General features: G+C 50.6%; 1 protein-coding gene across 3 annotated transcripts in view; it reads left to right on the top strand.

Annotated features, from left to right (window-relative positions):
• Positions 1–3,394: 3,394 nt before the first annotated feature.
• Positions 3,395–14,692, top strand: part of MMP24 (matrix metallopeptidase 24) — a 62,235-nt gene continuing 50,937 nt past the window's right edge. The window contains exons 1-2 of one of the 3 annotated variants that reach the window (XM_075011542.1): positions 3,395–3,564; positions 12,249–12,397. In XM_075011542.1, coding sequence (XP_074867643.1) covers positions 3,478–3,564; positions 12,249–12,397 — 236 coding nt within the window. In that variant the 5' untranslated portion in view covers positions 3,395–3,477. Of the gene's footprint in view, positions 3,565–3,708; positions 3,954–12,248; positions 12,398–14,692 lie in introns of those variants that run through there. The other 2 variants (XM_075011544.1, XM_075011543.1) reach the window with 2 other exon arrangements.

The raw sequence follows: 14,692 nt of genomic DNA, 5'->3' as shown, positions 1-14,692 counted from the left end.
GTCTTTATTTAGTCTTCTCCCTATTTACTGTACAACAACACAGCCTTGACCTTCCTTCCCCCCTGCCCCCGCCAGCACCTTCCTCCTCGTTCCCCCCTGCCCCCACCAGCACCTTCCTCCTCCTTCCCCCCGGCAGCTACCAGCGCCTTTCTCCTCCTTACCCTAGCTTGCCGTCAGCGCCTTCCTTCTCCGTCCTCCTCCTCTGCCTGCCAGAGTGTTTCCCTTGTCAGCCAGCCCCCCTGCACCTCCACATCTCAGAGCTTTTCCCCATCAGGGAAAGTCTCCAGCAATGAGGTGGGACTGGGCTGCAAAGAGAAGCTGCCAGATGTTTTTCCAAGTGCTGAAGCCTTTCTCGCAGCTCAGTCCTATCCCTGTACCAAACAGGGCCTGTACAGCACCTCCTGCTTGGGGAGTGCTGCCCCACATGTGCTCATCAGCACTCCTCTGCGGGATGGCTGCTCATTTAAATAAGGGATATTGTGCCCAGAGCACCAGCCAGCAGCTGAGCAGTGCACCACAGTGGGACCTTCCATTAAGTTCCACATTTGTCCCATTTACAATATTAACCTCTCATGCTGCCCTTGCTGTTCAGTGTAGGGCAGCCTGGTAAGTTGCTCTGAATGGTTCTGCTTTGTTAATTATAGAAACTCAGCTTGTACCTTGGTCATCTGGACTTCCCTTACTTGTCCGGCTTTGCTCTGTCCATTGCTCCTTCTGAGGAACTAATCATAGGTATTGACTGTTAGGGGGCTTTCCCTTTCCCCAGGCTCTTGTCACCCCAGCCGAGAGCAGATGACCATAAGTCCAAAGAGCAGAGGATGCTCTGTTCATCGGAGTTACTTCCAGCCGGCATGTGGCCCATTATCAACAGCTAATGTGGCGTCGTGAACATCAAGAGAGGAGAAACCAGGTCAGTGCAGTCAGAGAGAACGTGGTCCATTAGCAGTAGCTAATGCGGAGGTGTGAACATCAAGGAGGAGCAGAGCTGGGGCGAGGCCGTGGAGGGGGCAGGGAGGGGGAGGAGCAGGGCGGGGGCGGGGGAGGAGCAGGGCCGGGGAGCGGGAGGAGCGGGGCGGGGGAGGTCGAGCGCCAGGACGGGGGAGGAGCAGTGCAGGGGAGCGGGAGGGCGAGGTCCAGGTCCAGGTCCAGGTCCGGGGCCGGGGCCGGGGCCGAGCAGTGCAGGGCAGCGGGAGGGCGAGGTCCAGGTCCAGGTCCAGGTCCAGGTCCAGGGCGGGGGCGGGGGCGGGGGAGGAGCAGTGCAGGGCAGCGGGAGGGCGAGGTCCAGGTCCAGGTCCAGGGCCGGGGCGGGGGAGGAGCAGTGCAGGGGAGCGGGAGGTCCAGGTCCAGGTCCAGGTCCAGGGCCGGGGCCGGGGCCGGGGAGGAGCAGTGCAGGGGAGCGGGAGGGCGAGGTCCAGGTCCAGGGCCGGGGCCGGGGCGGGGGAGGAGCAGTGCAGGGGAGCGGGAGGGCGAGGTCCAGGTCCGGGGCCGGGGCGGGGGAGGAGCAGTGCAGGGCAGCGGGAGGGCGAGGTCCAGGGCCGGGGCCGGGGCCGGGGAGGAGCAGTGCAGGGCAGCGGGAGGGCGAGGTCCAGGGCCGGGGCCGGGGCCGGGACGAGGGAGGAGCAGTGCAGGGGAGCGGGAGGGCGAGGTCCAGGTCCAGGTCCAGGTCCAGGGCCGGGGCAGGAGCAGTGCAGGGCAGCGGGAGGGCGAGGTCCAGGTCCGGGGCCGGGGCCGGGGGAGGAGCAGTGCAGGGGAGCGGGAGGGCGAGGTCCAGGGCCGGGACGAAGGAGGAGCAGTACAGGGGAGCGGGAGGGCGAGGTCCAGGTCCAGGTCCAGGTCCGGGGCCGGGGCCGGGGCGGGGGAGGAGCAGTGCAGGGCAGCGGGAGGGCGAGGTCCAGGGCCGGGGCCGGGGCCAGGACGGGGGAGGAGCAGTGCAGGGCAGCGGGAGGGCGAGGTCCAGGTCCAGGGCCGGGGCCGGGGCGGGGGCGGGGGAGGAGCAGTGCAGGGCAGCGGGAGGGCGAGGTCCAGGTCCAGGTCCAGGGCCGGGGCCGGGGCCGGGGCCGGGGCGGGGGAGGAGCAGTGCAGGGGAGCGGGAGGTCCAGGTCCAGGGCCGGGGCCGGGGCCGGGGCGGGGGCGGGGGAGGAGCAGTGCAGGGGAGCGGGAGGGCGAGGTCCAGGGCCGGGGCCGGGGCCGGGACGAGGGAGGAGCAGTGCAGGGGAGCGGGAGGGCGAGGTCCAGGTCCAGGTCCAGGTCCAGGGCCGGGGCAGGAGCAGTGCAGGGCAGCGGGAGGGCGAGGTCCAGGTCCGGGGCCGGGGCCGGGGGAGGAGCAGTGCAGGGGAGCGGGAGGGCGAGGTCCAGGGCCGGGACGAAGGAGGAGCAGTACAGGGGAGCGGGAGGGCGAGGTCCAGGTCCAGGTCCAGGGCCGGGGCCGGGGCCGGGGCGGGGGAGGAGCAGTGCAGGGCAGCGGGAGGGCGAGGTCCAGGGCCGGGGCCGGGGCCAGGACGGGGGAGGAGCAGTGCAGGGCAGCGGGAGGGCGAGGTCCAGGTCCAGGGCCGGGGCCGGGGCGGGGGCGGGGGCGGGGGAGGAGCAGTGCAGGGCAGCGGGAGGGCGAGGTCCAGGTCCAGGTCCAGGGCCGGGGCCGGGGCCGGGGCGGGGGAGGAGCAGTGCAGGGGAGCGGGAGGTCCAGGTCCAGGGCCGGGGCCGGGGCCGGGGCGGGGGAGGAGCAGTGCAGGGGAGCGGGAGGTCCAGGTCCAGGGCCGGGGCCGGGGGCGGGGGCGGGGGAGGAGCAGTGCAGGGGAGCGGGAGGTCCAGGTCCAGGGCCGGGGGCGGGGGCGGGGGAGGAGCAGTGCAGGGGAGCGGGAGGTCCAGGTCCAGGGCCGGGGCCGGGGCCGGGGCGGGGGAGGAGCAGTGCAGGGGAGCGGGAGGTCCAGGTCCAGGTCCAGGGCCGGGGCCGGGGCGGGGGCGGGGGAGGAGCAGTGCAGGGGAGCGGGAGGTCCAGGTCCAGGGCCGGGGCCGGGGCCGGGGGCGGGGGAGGAGCAGTGCAGGGGAGCGGGAGGTCCAGGTCCAGGTCCAGGTCCAGGGCCGGGGCCGGGGCCGGGGGAGGAGCAGTGCAGGGGAGCGGGAGGGCGAGGTCCAGGTCCAGGGCCGGGGCCGGGGCCGGGGGCGGGGGCGGGGGAGGAGCAGTGCAGGGGAGCGGGAGGGCGAGGTCCAGGTCCAGGGCCGGGGCCGGGGCGGGGGAGGAGCAGTGCAGGGGAGCGGGAGGTCCAGGTCCAGGTCCAGGGCCAGGGCCAGGGCCGGGGGCCGGGGCGGGGGCGGGCAGGTGGAAGGGGCGGGAGACGTGGACGCACCCCTCCATTGCGTTGGCGCCGGGCGCGCGCACGCAGTGCCGTCATTGTAGCCGCGGCCGGGCGGCGCGGGCGCGGGCGCAGGCGCAGGCGAGCGCGGCCGGCGGGTGCGGCGGCCTGTGGTCACGGCGCTGTCATGGAGCCGGCCCGGGCCTGCTGCTCCCTGCTGGCCGCGCTCTGCGCCCTGCGCTGGGCCGCCGCCGACGGCAGCAGCAGCGGCCGGGTAGGTGCTGCCAGGGCCCCAGCGGGCTTGAGCCCGAGCGGCGGGGCGAGCCTGGGGGCCGGGGGACGCCCTTTGGGGACAGGCTGAGGCGCTGCCATCTCGGCGGGGCGGGGCTGAGGGGCGCGTTCAGGCGGCGCAGAGGCAAAGGGGGTCAGCTGAGGGCCCGCAGCTGAAGTGGGTTGTTTGGGGGTGCGGAGCAGAGGCTTCCTCTCATCATGATTTGTCTGACCAATTACTGCTCCTCAATGAAAACAAAACCATCCAGTAGCACTCTGAAGGCTAACGAGATAATTTATGAGTCTTTCAAGTGCTCCTGGGCTGACTGCTCTTCTGCGTCCGTAGCGCAGAGACTGGCGCGGCTGCTTCTCTGTTACTGTTCCTCCTGAGTGGTAAGAACTAGGGCAACCCACTTTGGTATATGGCTTCCTGTTAGCGTAACTTAGAGCAACGTAAGGGTCTGGTTGTGTCAGGAGAATGGGCTGTGCCTGGAATGGGGCTGCTTCTCATTTTATTTTTTAAAAAATGATTTGGTGATCCTCTCTCTCTCATGTACAAACACAACAAGAAGTCCTGTGGCACCTTCTAGACTAACAGATATTTATTTAAAATTGGAGACGTACATCTCCTAGAACTGGAAGGGACCTTGGGAGGTCATTTAGTCCAGTCACTTGCCCTCTTGGCAGGACCAAGCACCATCCCTGACATCTATTAGCCCCAATCCCTTCCAGTCCTAATATTCTGTGATTCTATGAAGTGGTTCTTAATTGGATTAACAGCCATCAGGCAGTTAAGCCAATCAAATTAAGAACCACTTCAGCTGCAGGGCAGAGAACTGCATACCTGAAGAGCAGTGCTCAGCTCAGGTAAGGTGGGGGCCTGAGGCTGGGAGGGAGAGCAGAGCTAATCAGCTCCTTGGCTTCTAGCCTCTGCAAGAGATGGGGGTCCCCCCCAGACCCTAGCAGGGTTCCTGTGGGCCAGCTTCCAGCTGCGGGGGCCGGGGCTCCTATCAGCCCCAGCTGGAGTTCCCATGGCTGCCCCAGTCAACTTCCAGTTGTGGGGATCCCTGTGCCTCCCCTAGCTCCTTCCAGCCTGTGAGTGACTCCTAGCCCCTGAGTGACTCCCCTGCAGCCTGAGTGGCTGACTCCCCTACTCTCCTCCAGCCCCTGATTGAGACACCCTGATCCCCCAGCCCTCTGCAGCCTGAGTGGCTGACTCCCTTAACCCCCTCCAGTCCCTGAATTACTCATAGCCCCTGAGTGAGACACTCTTAGTCCCCTTTAGCCCCCGAGCCCCCTGCAGCCCCTAAGTGACACCTAGCTGTTCAATGTGACGTCCCTAGCCCCCTGTAGCTTCTGAGTATGACTTCCCTAGCCGCGAACATAAGAACTTATGAACGGCCATATGGATCAGACCAAAGGACCATCTAGCCCAGTGTCCTGTCTGCCGACAGTAGCAAATGTGAGGTGTCCCAGAGGAGGTGAACCGAAGACACCCTTAGTCCTCTTCAGTCCCTGAGTGACTCCTAGTGCCTGTGTGTGACCCTCCCAGCCCCTTCTAGACCCCTTAGCCCCTGAGTGTGACACCCCTAGCCCCTGATTGTAGGGTTTAAGCCAGGTGGAGCGTTTTGGGGATGAGTGTCTTTCCACAACATAACTCTGATTAACCATAGTAAGTGTAGCATTATTATTTATTAATATATTTGCCCTTTTCTATGAATGTATAACTATTATGAATATATAAACATGAGGGGGCACAATTTTATATTCTTGTCTCAGGTGCACAATTACTACTTATGGCTCTACCTTTCTCTCTCTCTTCTACCCCCAACCCATTTTTGGATTGCCTTGGGTGACCAAGTCTTCCTGAATTGTCAAAATGGGTCTACATCTGGAAGAGGTTGGGAACTGCTGGACTAGTCATTAATTTTATGAGATTCTAAGTGTAGGTGTAGCATGTATGTGAATGAGATTTAATTGTAACTTTCATTTTTAAATGTGAAATTTAGTACTAATGATTTTAAAATACTTCTAAAATAAAAAATACTATATAAATAAAGTGACTTTTTAAAAAAAAAAAAACTTTATCCACCATGGTTTGTGGGGAGATTGGGAAATTCTTGCATCATAGCAGATCTCTTCAGGATTTTAATGGGGACATACAAGTTTGGTAGACTTGTAATGACCGTGCATACCAGTGTACAGCGAGAGGGGCTGGAGTGGAAACCTCGGTCCTGTGTGTTTTTTTTAAAGCATGCTGTAAACCTGTATAGAACTGAATATAACGTGATGGAATTGGGTAGGAACTTTCTCTGGGTTTTGGGGCTTGTTCAGTCGGTGGTGTGCAAAAGTTGGGTATCACTGTTTTGTGCTATTTGTAGGGTGAAGGGAGAATGCATATATGGGTCCTGGAGCCTTCTGCAAGTGGAAATAGGGCAGGGACTATTGCTAAAGTGGAGGCTGGGGTTGGTGGTTTGTAGGGTTATATCATGACTTCCTTTAAGGGAGGTAGAATGGTGATAGTAGAAGGTAGGGGGGAATTGCATGCACCTACACTGTTGAAAAGGGATTGGTGTGGGATGGGAGAAGGCTGTGAGACACTGAGCACAGGATATGGGAACACACAGTTCCTGGTTGGCACTGGCTGGAGGAGACAACCCTTGTGTGCACATGTGTGTTACGCTGCGAGAGAGAGACCAGTGCCAGAGATGGTGAAGCAAGATGTAATTCTCTGCTTCGAGAAAAGTTGAAGGAAGTTCTTGGGGCAAGGCAGTCATTAATTCAAGGCTTATATCATGGTATGTACAGCAGTGTTTCTTAAACTACGTTCCATGGAACACTGAACAACTTGCAGGTTTGTTGCGAGCATTTGGAAAAATAACTCTGCCATGAAGCCTCTACAAGCTCGGGCTATTCTATAAAGACTTGACAAAAACGGTGGAGGAGATACCAAAGAAAGATGTGTTGATCATCAGAGGAGATTGGAATACAAAAGTTGGGAGAGAGTCATGGGAAGGTTTGGCTATGGAGAAAGAAATGAATGAGGTGAGAAACTACTAGAGTTTGCTACACAGGCTGAGATGGTGATCTGCAACACGAGATTCCAGCAAAAGGATTGTAGGAAGTGGACTTGGCGATCGAATGACGGGAAGTCCAAGAAAACGATAGATATGATTTTGATAAGAAGATGGATAACATCAGTACAGCAGTGCCGAACTTTCCAAGGAGCGGATATAGACTCAGACCACAGTCTAGTGATTGCAAACATCAAGATAAAACTCAGGAGAAAAAAAAAAAAGGTAATATACAGTTTAAGAAAAGAAGAGACATGGTGAGGCTAGGTGAGGAAGAAACAGGGAATGCATACAGAGCAGTGCTCAAAGAGAAGATTACGAATATCATCGCAGAGAAAGACCTAGATAAGAGAGTGGCAGGGATAGCCACTGCAATGGAAGAGGCAATTGCGCAGGCTGTTCCAGAAGAAGAGAAGATTAATAAGAAGTGGATTACTGAGGAGACACTGAAGTTGGTTCAAGAGAAGAGAGCGTTTGAAGATCAGAAGAGATGTTTCTGAGATTGCATTTCACCCTACATTGCTGTTTTGCCATGAGGTAAGGAAAGCAGCCAGAAAGGATAAGGAGAAATGGTTAGAGGAGCAATGTGAAGATATAGAGAGGCATTCATAGAATGCTAGGACTGGAAGGGGCCTTCAGAGGTCATCGAGTGCAGCCCACAGCCCTCATGGCAGGACCCAAGTACTGTCTAAACCATCTGTGATAGACATTTATCTAACCTGTTCTTAAATATCTCCAGAAATGGAGAGTCCACAACCTCCCTAGGCAATTTATTCCACTGTTTGACTACCCTGACAGTTAGGAACTTTTTCCTAATATCCAGCCTAAACCTCCCTTGCTGCAGTTTAAGCCCATTGCCTCTAGTTCTCTCCTCAGAGGCTAAGAAGAACAAGTTTTCTCCCTCCTCCCCATGACACCCTTTTAGATACCTGAGAACGACTATCATGTCCCCCCTTAATCTTCTTTTTTCCAAACTAAACAAGGCCAATTCTTTCAGCCTTTCTTAAGTCACGTTCTCTAGACCTTTAATCATTCTTGTTGCTGTTTTCTGGACCCTTTCCAATTTCTCCACATTTTTCTTGAACTGCGGTGCCCAGAACTGGACACAATACTCCAGCTGAGGCCTAACCAGCACAGAGTAGAGCGGAAGAATGACTTCTTGTGTCTTGTTCACAACACACCTGTTAATGAATCCCAGAATCATGTTTACTTTTTTTGCAACAGCATCACACTGTTGACTCATACTTAACTTGTGGTCCACTATAACCCCTAGATCCATTTCTGCCATACTCCTTCCTAGACAGTTGCTTCCCATTCTGTATGTGTGAAACTGATTGTTCCTTCCTAAGTGGAGCACTTTGCATTTGTCTTTATTAAACTTCATCCTGTTTACTTCAGACCATTTCTCCAATTTGTCCAGATCATTTTGTAGTTTGACCCTGTCCTCCAAAGCAGTAGCAACTTCACCTAGCCTGGTATCCTGTGCAAACTTAATAAGCTTACTGTCTATGCCAACATCTAAATCGTTGATGAAAATATTGAACAGAACCGGTCCCAGTACAGACCCCTGTGAAAACCCCCTTGTTATACCTTTCAGCAGGATTCAGAACCATTAATAACTACTCTGAGTACGGTTATCCAGCCAGTTGTGCGCCCACCTTATATAGTAGCCCCATCTAAGTTGTATTTGCCCAGTTTATTGATAAGAATATCATGCAAGACCATATCAAATGCCTTACTTATGGCAAATGTAAGACCAGGGAGGCGTACGAGACACTTAGGAATATTAAGTGGAAATGGCAACTGAAGCAGATGGCAATCAAAGATGAGAATGAAAAAGTGCTCATGAACAGGGAGAAGATTGTGCAGTGATGGACGAGATATGGCACCGATCTATACAAAACATGGTTGGACCTGATTGTCTCGGAGAGACTGACTGAAGAACTGAAAGAGATCTCTCCACCGAGCATTGAGACCGACTGATATTTCAAAGGCGGAAGTAGAAAAAGCAGTGAAATGACTAAACAAGAGCCCTGGAAATAAGATCACAGGAGAGATGATCAAATATGGTGGAGAAAGCATGCTTCAGGTAATACACCAACTATGTAATATAGCATGGGAAGAAGGGAAGGCACCTAAAGAATGGACAGGATCCGTGCTAGTGACAATACCCAAGAAAGGAAGTACATTGGAGTGCAAGACCTACAGAACAATTGCCCTAATGAGTCATCTAGGCAAGCTGCTGCTGCTGCTGACTGAGAGACTAAGATTGCGGGTAGAAGAACATATAGCAGATGAGCAATCAGGATTCAGAAAAGATAGAAGTACCATACAGCAGATATTGGCACTGAGACTGATTAGCGGAGAAAGCTCTATGAAAGAACAAGAATGTATACACTTGCTTTGTCGACTTTTTTTTTTTTTTTTTTTTTTTTAAAAAAAAACATTTGACAGTATAGATCAGAAAGTGACTTGAGCGGTCTTGGGAAGTTGGTTTAAAACAAGTAGAGGTACGAGACGAGGAGATCCAGTATCACCAAGTATCTTCATTGTACATCTGGAGAGTGCGATGGACAAGATCAAGAAAGAGGTAGAAGAAATATCTGAGCATGGGAAAAGAATTAACAACTTGAAGCTCACAGATGATATAGTCCTCATTGAGGAAGATGAGGAGAAGGTAGTGAAGATGGTGCTGGCACTAAACAAAGAAGGGAAGCGGTATGGACTGATTATGAACATTGATAAAACAAAACAATGGTATTTGGAAATAAAAATAGGAAGGAAAATCAGTGTAAATGGTATTGAACTAGAAAATGTAGAGAAGCTCACACATCTGGGGAGCAACAATACATGGTCTAGACTGTAAGAAGGAAATAGCAACTAGCATAGCAAAAGCAAAAGTGAGTTTGAAGGCAATGGATAAGATCTGGAAAAGCAAAGCGATTAGCTTAGGAACAAAGCTGAGCGTCTTGAAAATCATGTGTATTCAGAAGCATGTTGTACAGATGTGAGATGTGGGTGATAATGAAAGATTCAAAAAGAAGAATATTGGCATTCTAAAGGAGTTGTTATAGAAAGATTCTGAGAATAGGATGGATGCAGAAGATCACCAATGGAGAATTATATAGAAAGATACATCTGAAAGAGAACCTGCTGCAGAAGGTTATAAAATGGAAGCTACAACTATTTGGTCATATTTGCAGAATGAACTACAAATGGAAAATCAAGACCCTGGTATTCGACATAATGGGAGAGGCAGACCCCACAGAGAATGGATAGATGATATAGTAAGATTGATGCGGAGCTAGTCAAACTAAGCCACTCCGCACTGGACAGGGGAAGATGGAGGGAAATAATGAGAGGCATCAGACGCTAACAGGCGCTGAGTCCATGGTGGTTGATGATGAGGATTTGGAAAAATACGACGTTACTTCTTCATTGCTATGATACCTGATTAAGGGTGGTTGGGGTTTTGTTTTTTTCTGAGTTTTTTTAATGAAAATTTTCAGAAGTGTTCCACGTGAAAAATATTGTTTGGTGTTCCAGGATCTAAAAAAGTCTAAAACACTGATGTAGAGAGTTCAGGATGAAGTTGCCTGTTTTACTTGGATTGGAGGAATATAATAATACGTAGGCTGGCACAATGTAAGCTGGTGGCATCTGGGACCTGTATAGTCTCAGGAATTCTCAGTGGCCCATAATGGGTGGTTCAGGAAGGGCTGGATCTCTGCAGAGGAGATTGGGGTCTGGGTGCTCTTGCATCATCAGGAGAAGGTCAGTGCGGGGTAGTGTTAGCTGGGGACCTTGAAGTAATGAGGTTGGGTTGGTGAACTTTATTTCGGAGAGATGGAATGAAGAGACGGGGGTCCAAAAGTGCTGACTTTTTGTTTTCCATGGGTGCTCTACCCAAAGCCCTGCCCCAATTCCCAAGGGCCTAACCCCACTCTAGCTCTTCCCTGGAGGGCCTCTGCTTACTGCTCTCTGCTGTCCCCTGGGCACCTCTGACAAGAAGACGAAAAGCCATACCCTAGTAGTGGAATCCAACCAGGCCTCAACACTGGAGCTGTGAGCAGGACAAGGCATACATATAACCGTTACCCCTTTTTCTGTACCAGCCTGGAAGGTTCTCTGCATATAGAATATTCTCTGTACAGAGAGTTGCATGATAAGTCCTTAGTATGAGAGAATTTGGGACCTTTAAAAGTTTAGTATCTTCCTTAGTTTTAGTTGAAATAGAAAATATCAAATTCTTGCAAATACAGAACAGAAATATTTACTGAACACCTGTCTTTTCTGTATCATTGTCAGTTTTGCTGTCTGTGCCACTAATGGGACTTCTTTTGTTTCCAATGTATTTTAAAAGGAGAATTTTCTTACCTTATTGAACATCCATACTTCATTTAAATCTTTTGTAGTTTTTAATCAATTCCTACATTTATTAACATGTCATACATATTCATATGTTTCCCTGTTTGTCTTTTTGTCTGTCTCAACCTTTCATGGTCTATCTTAGCCCACAGGGGTTTTTAATTGAGTTTAAAAAAAAAAACACATGATGGAGAAACTGGACTCTAAGAACGTCTGTTAACATGTTCTACAATTACCCATTTTTGTTTACAACTTTCTATTTAATTTTTTTCTCCCACTCAGTTTTGCTAATAACTTTTAGCTTTGGGAAACTGTCCCATATAAAGCAGAGTTACACTTTAAATGCTTCAGAAAATTTTACCTTAAATCTACTCACTGAAGTGTTCGGAATGTTACTGCTGCATTAAGTGCAAATAACAATGCATGCTTAGTTAAGGAGTTGCTACTAGTGTCTCCATAGTAAGCAAGACATGCCAACAAGTCTCTTGTGCGCTAACAGGCTAAATTTGCAACAAATATTCATAATGAATAGGGCCCTACCAAACTCACAGCCCTGAAAAACTCGACCATGAAATCTGGTCTTTTGTATGCTTTTATCCTGTACTCTACAGATTTCATAGGGGAGACCAGTGTTTCTCAAACTAGGTGTCTTGACCCCAAAGTGAGTTACAGGGGAGTCAATTATTTGTGGGAAAGGAGGTGTTTGTGGTATTGCTACCCTTCTGTGCTGCCGTTAGAGCTAGGTGGCCAGAGAGTGGCCACTGTTGGTGGCTGGCCGCTCAGCCCAGCCAACCTCAGAGCAGAGGTAAGGTTGGTAATACTGCAAACCCCTGTACAAGTACCTTGTGACTCCATTTTGGGTCAGGTCCATGACAGTTATAACACCATTAAATTTCAGGTTGAAATAATGAAGTTTATAATTTTTAAAATCCCGTGACTCTGAAATTGACCAAACTGGACTGTGAATTTGGTAGGGGCTGATAATGAGTAATTCACTGTCACTAATGGAAAGAACCTACTCTCAGATATTTTAACCAGTATAATTCCCTCCTTTATGCTTATGATGCAAATTCACTATGTTCAACCAAAACAAGAAAAAAGTGAAATGGAAAAGAGCCAATGAATTTGTACAACTCAGTGGTCAGACGAAAATATTTCCGGTACTTTAAAGGAAGTATTTTTATATGTAAACTTCAAAACTGACCTGCATCATAATTAATGCTTCTATTTCTCATGTTTTTTCCAGAGTTGGCTAAAAGCATATGGCTATTTGCTTCCCTCTGAAAGCCGAATGTCTGCCCTGCACTCAGGAAAAGCTATGCAGTCTGCAGTTGCTGCTATGCAACAATTTTATGGGATCCCAGTAACAGGAGTGTTGGATCAGACAACTATTGAGTAAGATTTACAAAGGTTATTTTGTGTTTATCTTCTAGACGCATCTTAATACAACATTCTTATTTAAAATTTTGTGAATCAGTAGTTAAGTGACAGATGTGTGCTTGAAATAAGATCCCTAGGGACTATCAATCTAGACTTTCTGTTGCAGACATTTCTGTTTGCCAAGGTGAGAAAATATTTATCCTCTGCTCTAAAATCCTTCTGTATCCAAGGAGGAATGGGAAAGTGGAAACCAACTGCAGGCTGGGCTTTTTAGGGCTGTGCTTTTGGTCTTGTTGGAGGCCTTTGTATTGGTTTAATAGGTTTTTACCTTAGGGAAATATATTGCTGGAGTTTTCTTGGAGCTGAGAACTCACTATCTTAGTTGCTTTGTGACTGTTTTGAGTCAGGTGGTGGGTTCTCTTTTGCCTCCGGAGAGGGCTTAGGGAGCTCTAAAACAGTTTCCAGGTCTGACAGTAGAATTGCCTCAGTTTGGGAGTTTAATCTATGTAGAAGCCTGTTCCAGCTTGCACAAACTTGTGCTCTCTCTGCATTCTAATGTAGTTCACATTAAAGTAACTTGTTCTAGTTTGCAACGTTGGGAGATTGAGGGCCACAGTCACGAGCTTTCCTATCCTTTTTGGGAAAGTTTTCAGAGGGGTATTCCCTTTGAACTTGTTACAGGGATTTGTGTAATTTATTTTTTTTGTGGGATCTTTATATAGAAATATACTTTTCTAGATTTGTAACAGAATACGGAGTCTCTTCCACTTATTTTCCCCTTTCACTGCATTTGAATCTATGACATAGCTCATGTAATGAATATAGTCTGACAATAAGCCTGTCCCTTTCCAGCAGGCTTTGGAAACCACTTTCTCAGAGGTGGGGTAAACTCTGGCCTGTGGGCCACATCTGGCCCATTGACACCTTCATTCCAGACCCTGAGATTCTCTCCAGGGAATGGGGCATGACTGCATTTCTGGGAGGAACCACCCTAACTCCCAGACGGTGCAGTGAGTAGGAGCGGCTAGACCCTGGCCTTTCCCATTCTACCCTCCTTTCCAACTCTGCAGCCTCAGCTCCCTTGGCACCGAGGCCAGTCCCAATGCTTGTGATGGAGTGGCTGCACCGCCTCCCTCACCATTTCCTACTTGGTCCACCATACAATTTCTGAACCTGGTGTGTCCCATGGGTCAAAAAGTTTTCCCACACACGCTCTGTGTGGGAGGCAGCCACTTTACAACTACCTCCTCTCTTTAGGCAGGTGTGCTGCGACCCCTGATAAATGGATCACCACAATGTTGATCTCCCAATAAGGAAGACAACCTTCTGTCAACCTCTTTTCTAGCTGATAAGTCCTTCCTCTGTGATTGACATATAGGCCTATGCAAAGTCCTCTAGAAAGGCTCACAAGTCTCCTCCCTATTGGTGTCCCAGCACATGAGAAAAAAAACAAGAGAAAACAAACCTTTGCAAACTGAGCAGTAGCTATGGAGGGAGGGTTTTGAGATAACAACCTGAGGATAGTGGGCTTTGTGGAGGAGGTTCATCATGAAAACCTATTTAATTTTTAAAAGGTGGTTGCCAGGTCTTTTGCATCTCCCCAAAGATTTATAGTTCTGTACTGTGTGCATGCACCACTTACATATGAGGAGTCTTTGGCAGAAGGGTGTCACCCCTCCCATCATAAGTTTCTTGACAGAACAATAACTGTGATGGACAGAAAAGCTCGTAATCACAGAGGGAGACAAAACCAACAATAACTGAATTGTACATCATGATGTTGTATGGCTCTGTACTGCTTTGTTGAGACACTGATCAGCAAAGTAGAATCAGGACTGTTTTGTTTTTTCTCTCTTATTCTCTGCTCCTCTCCTTGCAGCTCTTTCAGTTCAACAGTGACTCTGATGCACACAATTTTTACCAACCTAGGAGCTAAAATAAGAGTTTCTGTGCTACCGAGTGGCCTATAACAGTAAAATATAGGAAGTCTTAAGAGAATTTGTTCTCTTTACATATGATTTTTCAGGAAGGGGTATAAGAACAACACGGGAAGCAAGAATGGAATGGAGTTGCCACTGAGCTGAAGCATGGCTATGATGATTATTACGATAAAAGATCAAGGCCCTGCTGTGCTGTGTTGTACAGACAGCTAAGGAAATAACATCTTCTATCACCTTCTCTTCAGACTTCACCAAGTGGCATTCCCTGTCACCATAGCAACTGGTGAAAGCTCAGATCATTACTCTAAGCAGGAGTTTAGAGCCATCCTCCAGGAAGAACTCTGCAAAATTGTCTGCCTCCAGCCCTTCA

This window comes from Carettochelys insculpta, chromosome 17 (genome assembly GCF_033958435.1).
Source record: "Carettochelys insculpta isolate YL-2023 chromosome 17, ASM3395843v1, whole genome shotgun sequence".
NCBI lineage: Eukaryota > Metazoa > Chordata > Testudines > Carettochelyidae > Carettochelys > Carettochelys insculpta.
Note: the sequence above shows the minus strand (reverse complement) of the source record. Positions and strands in the feature narration are given on the sequence as shown.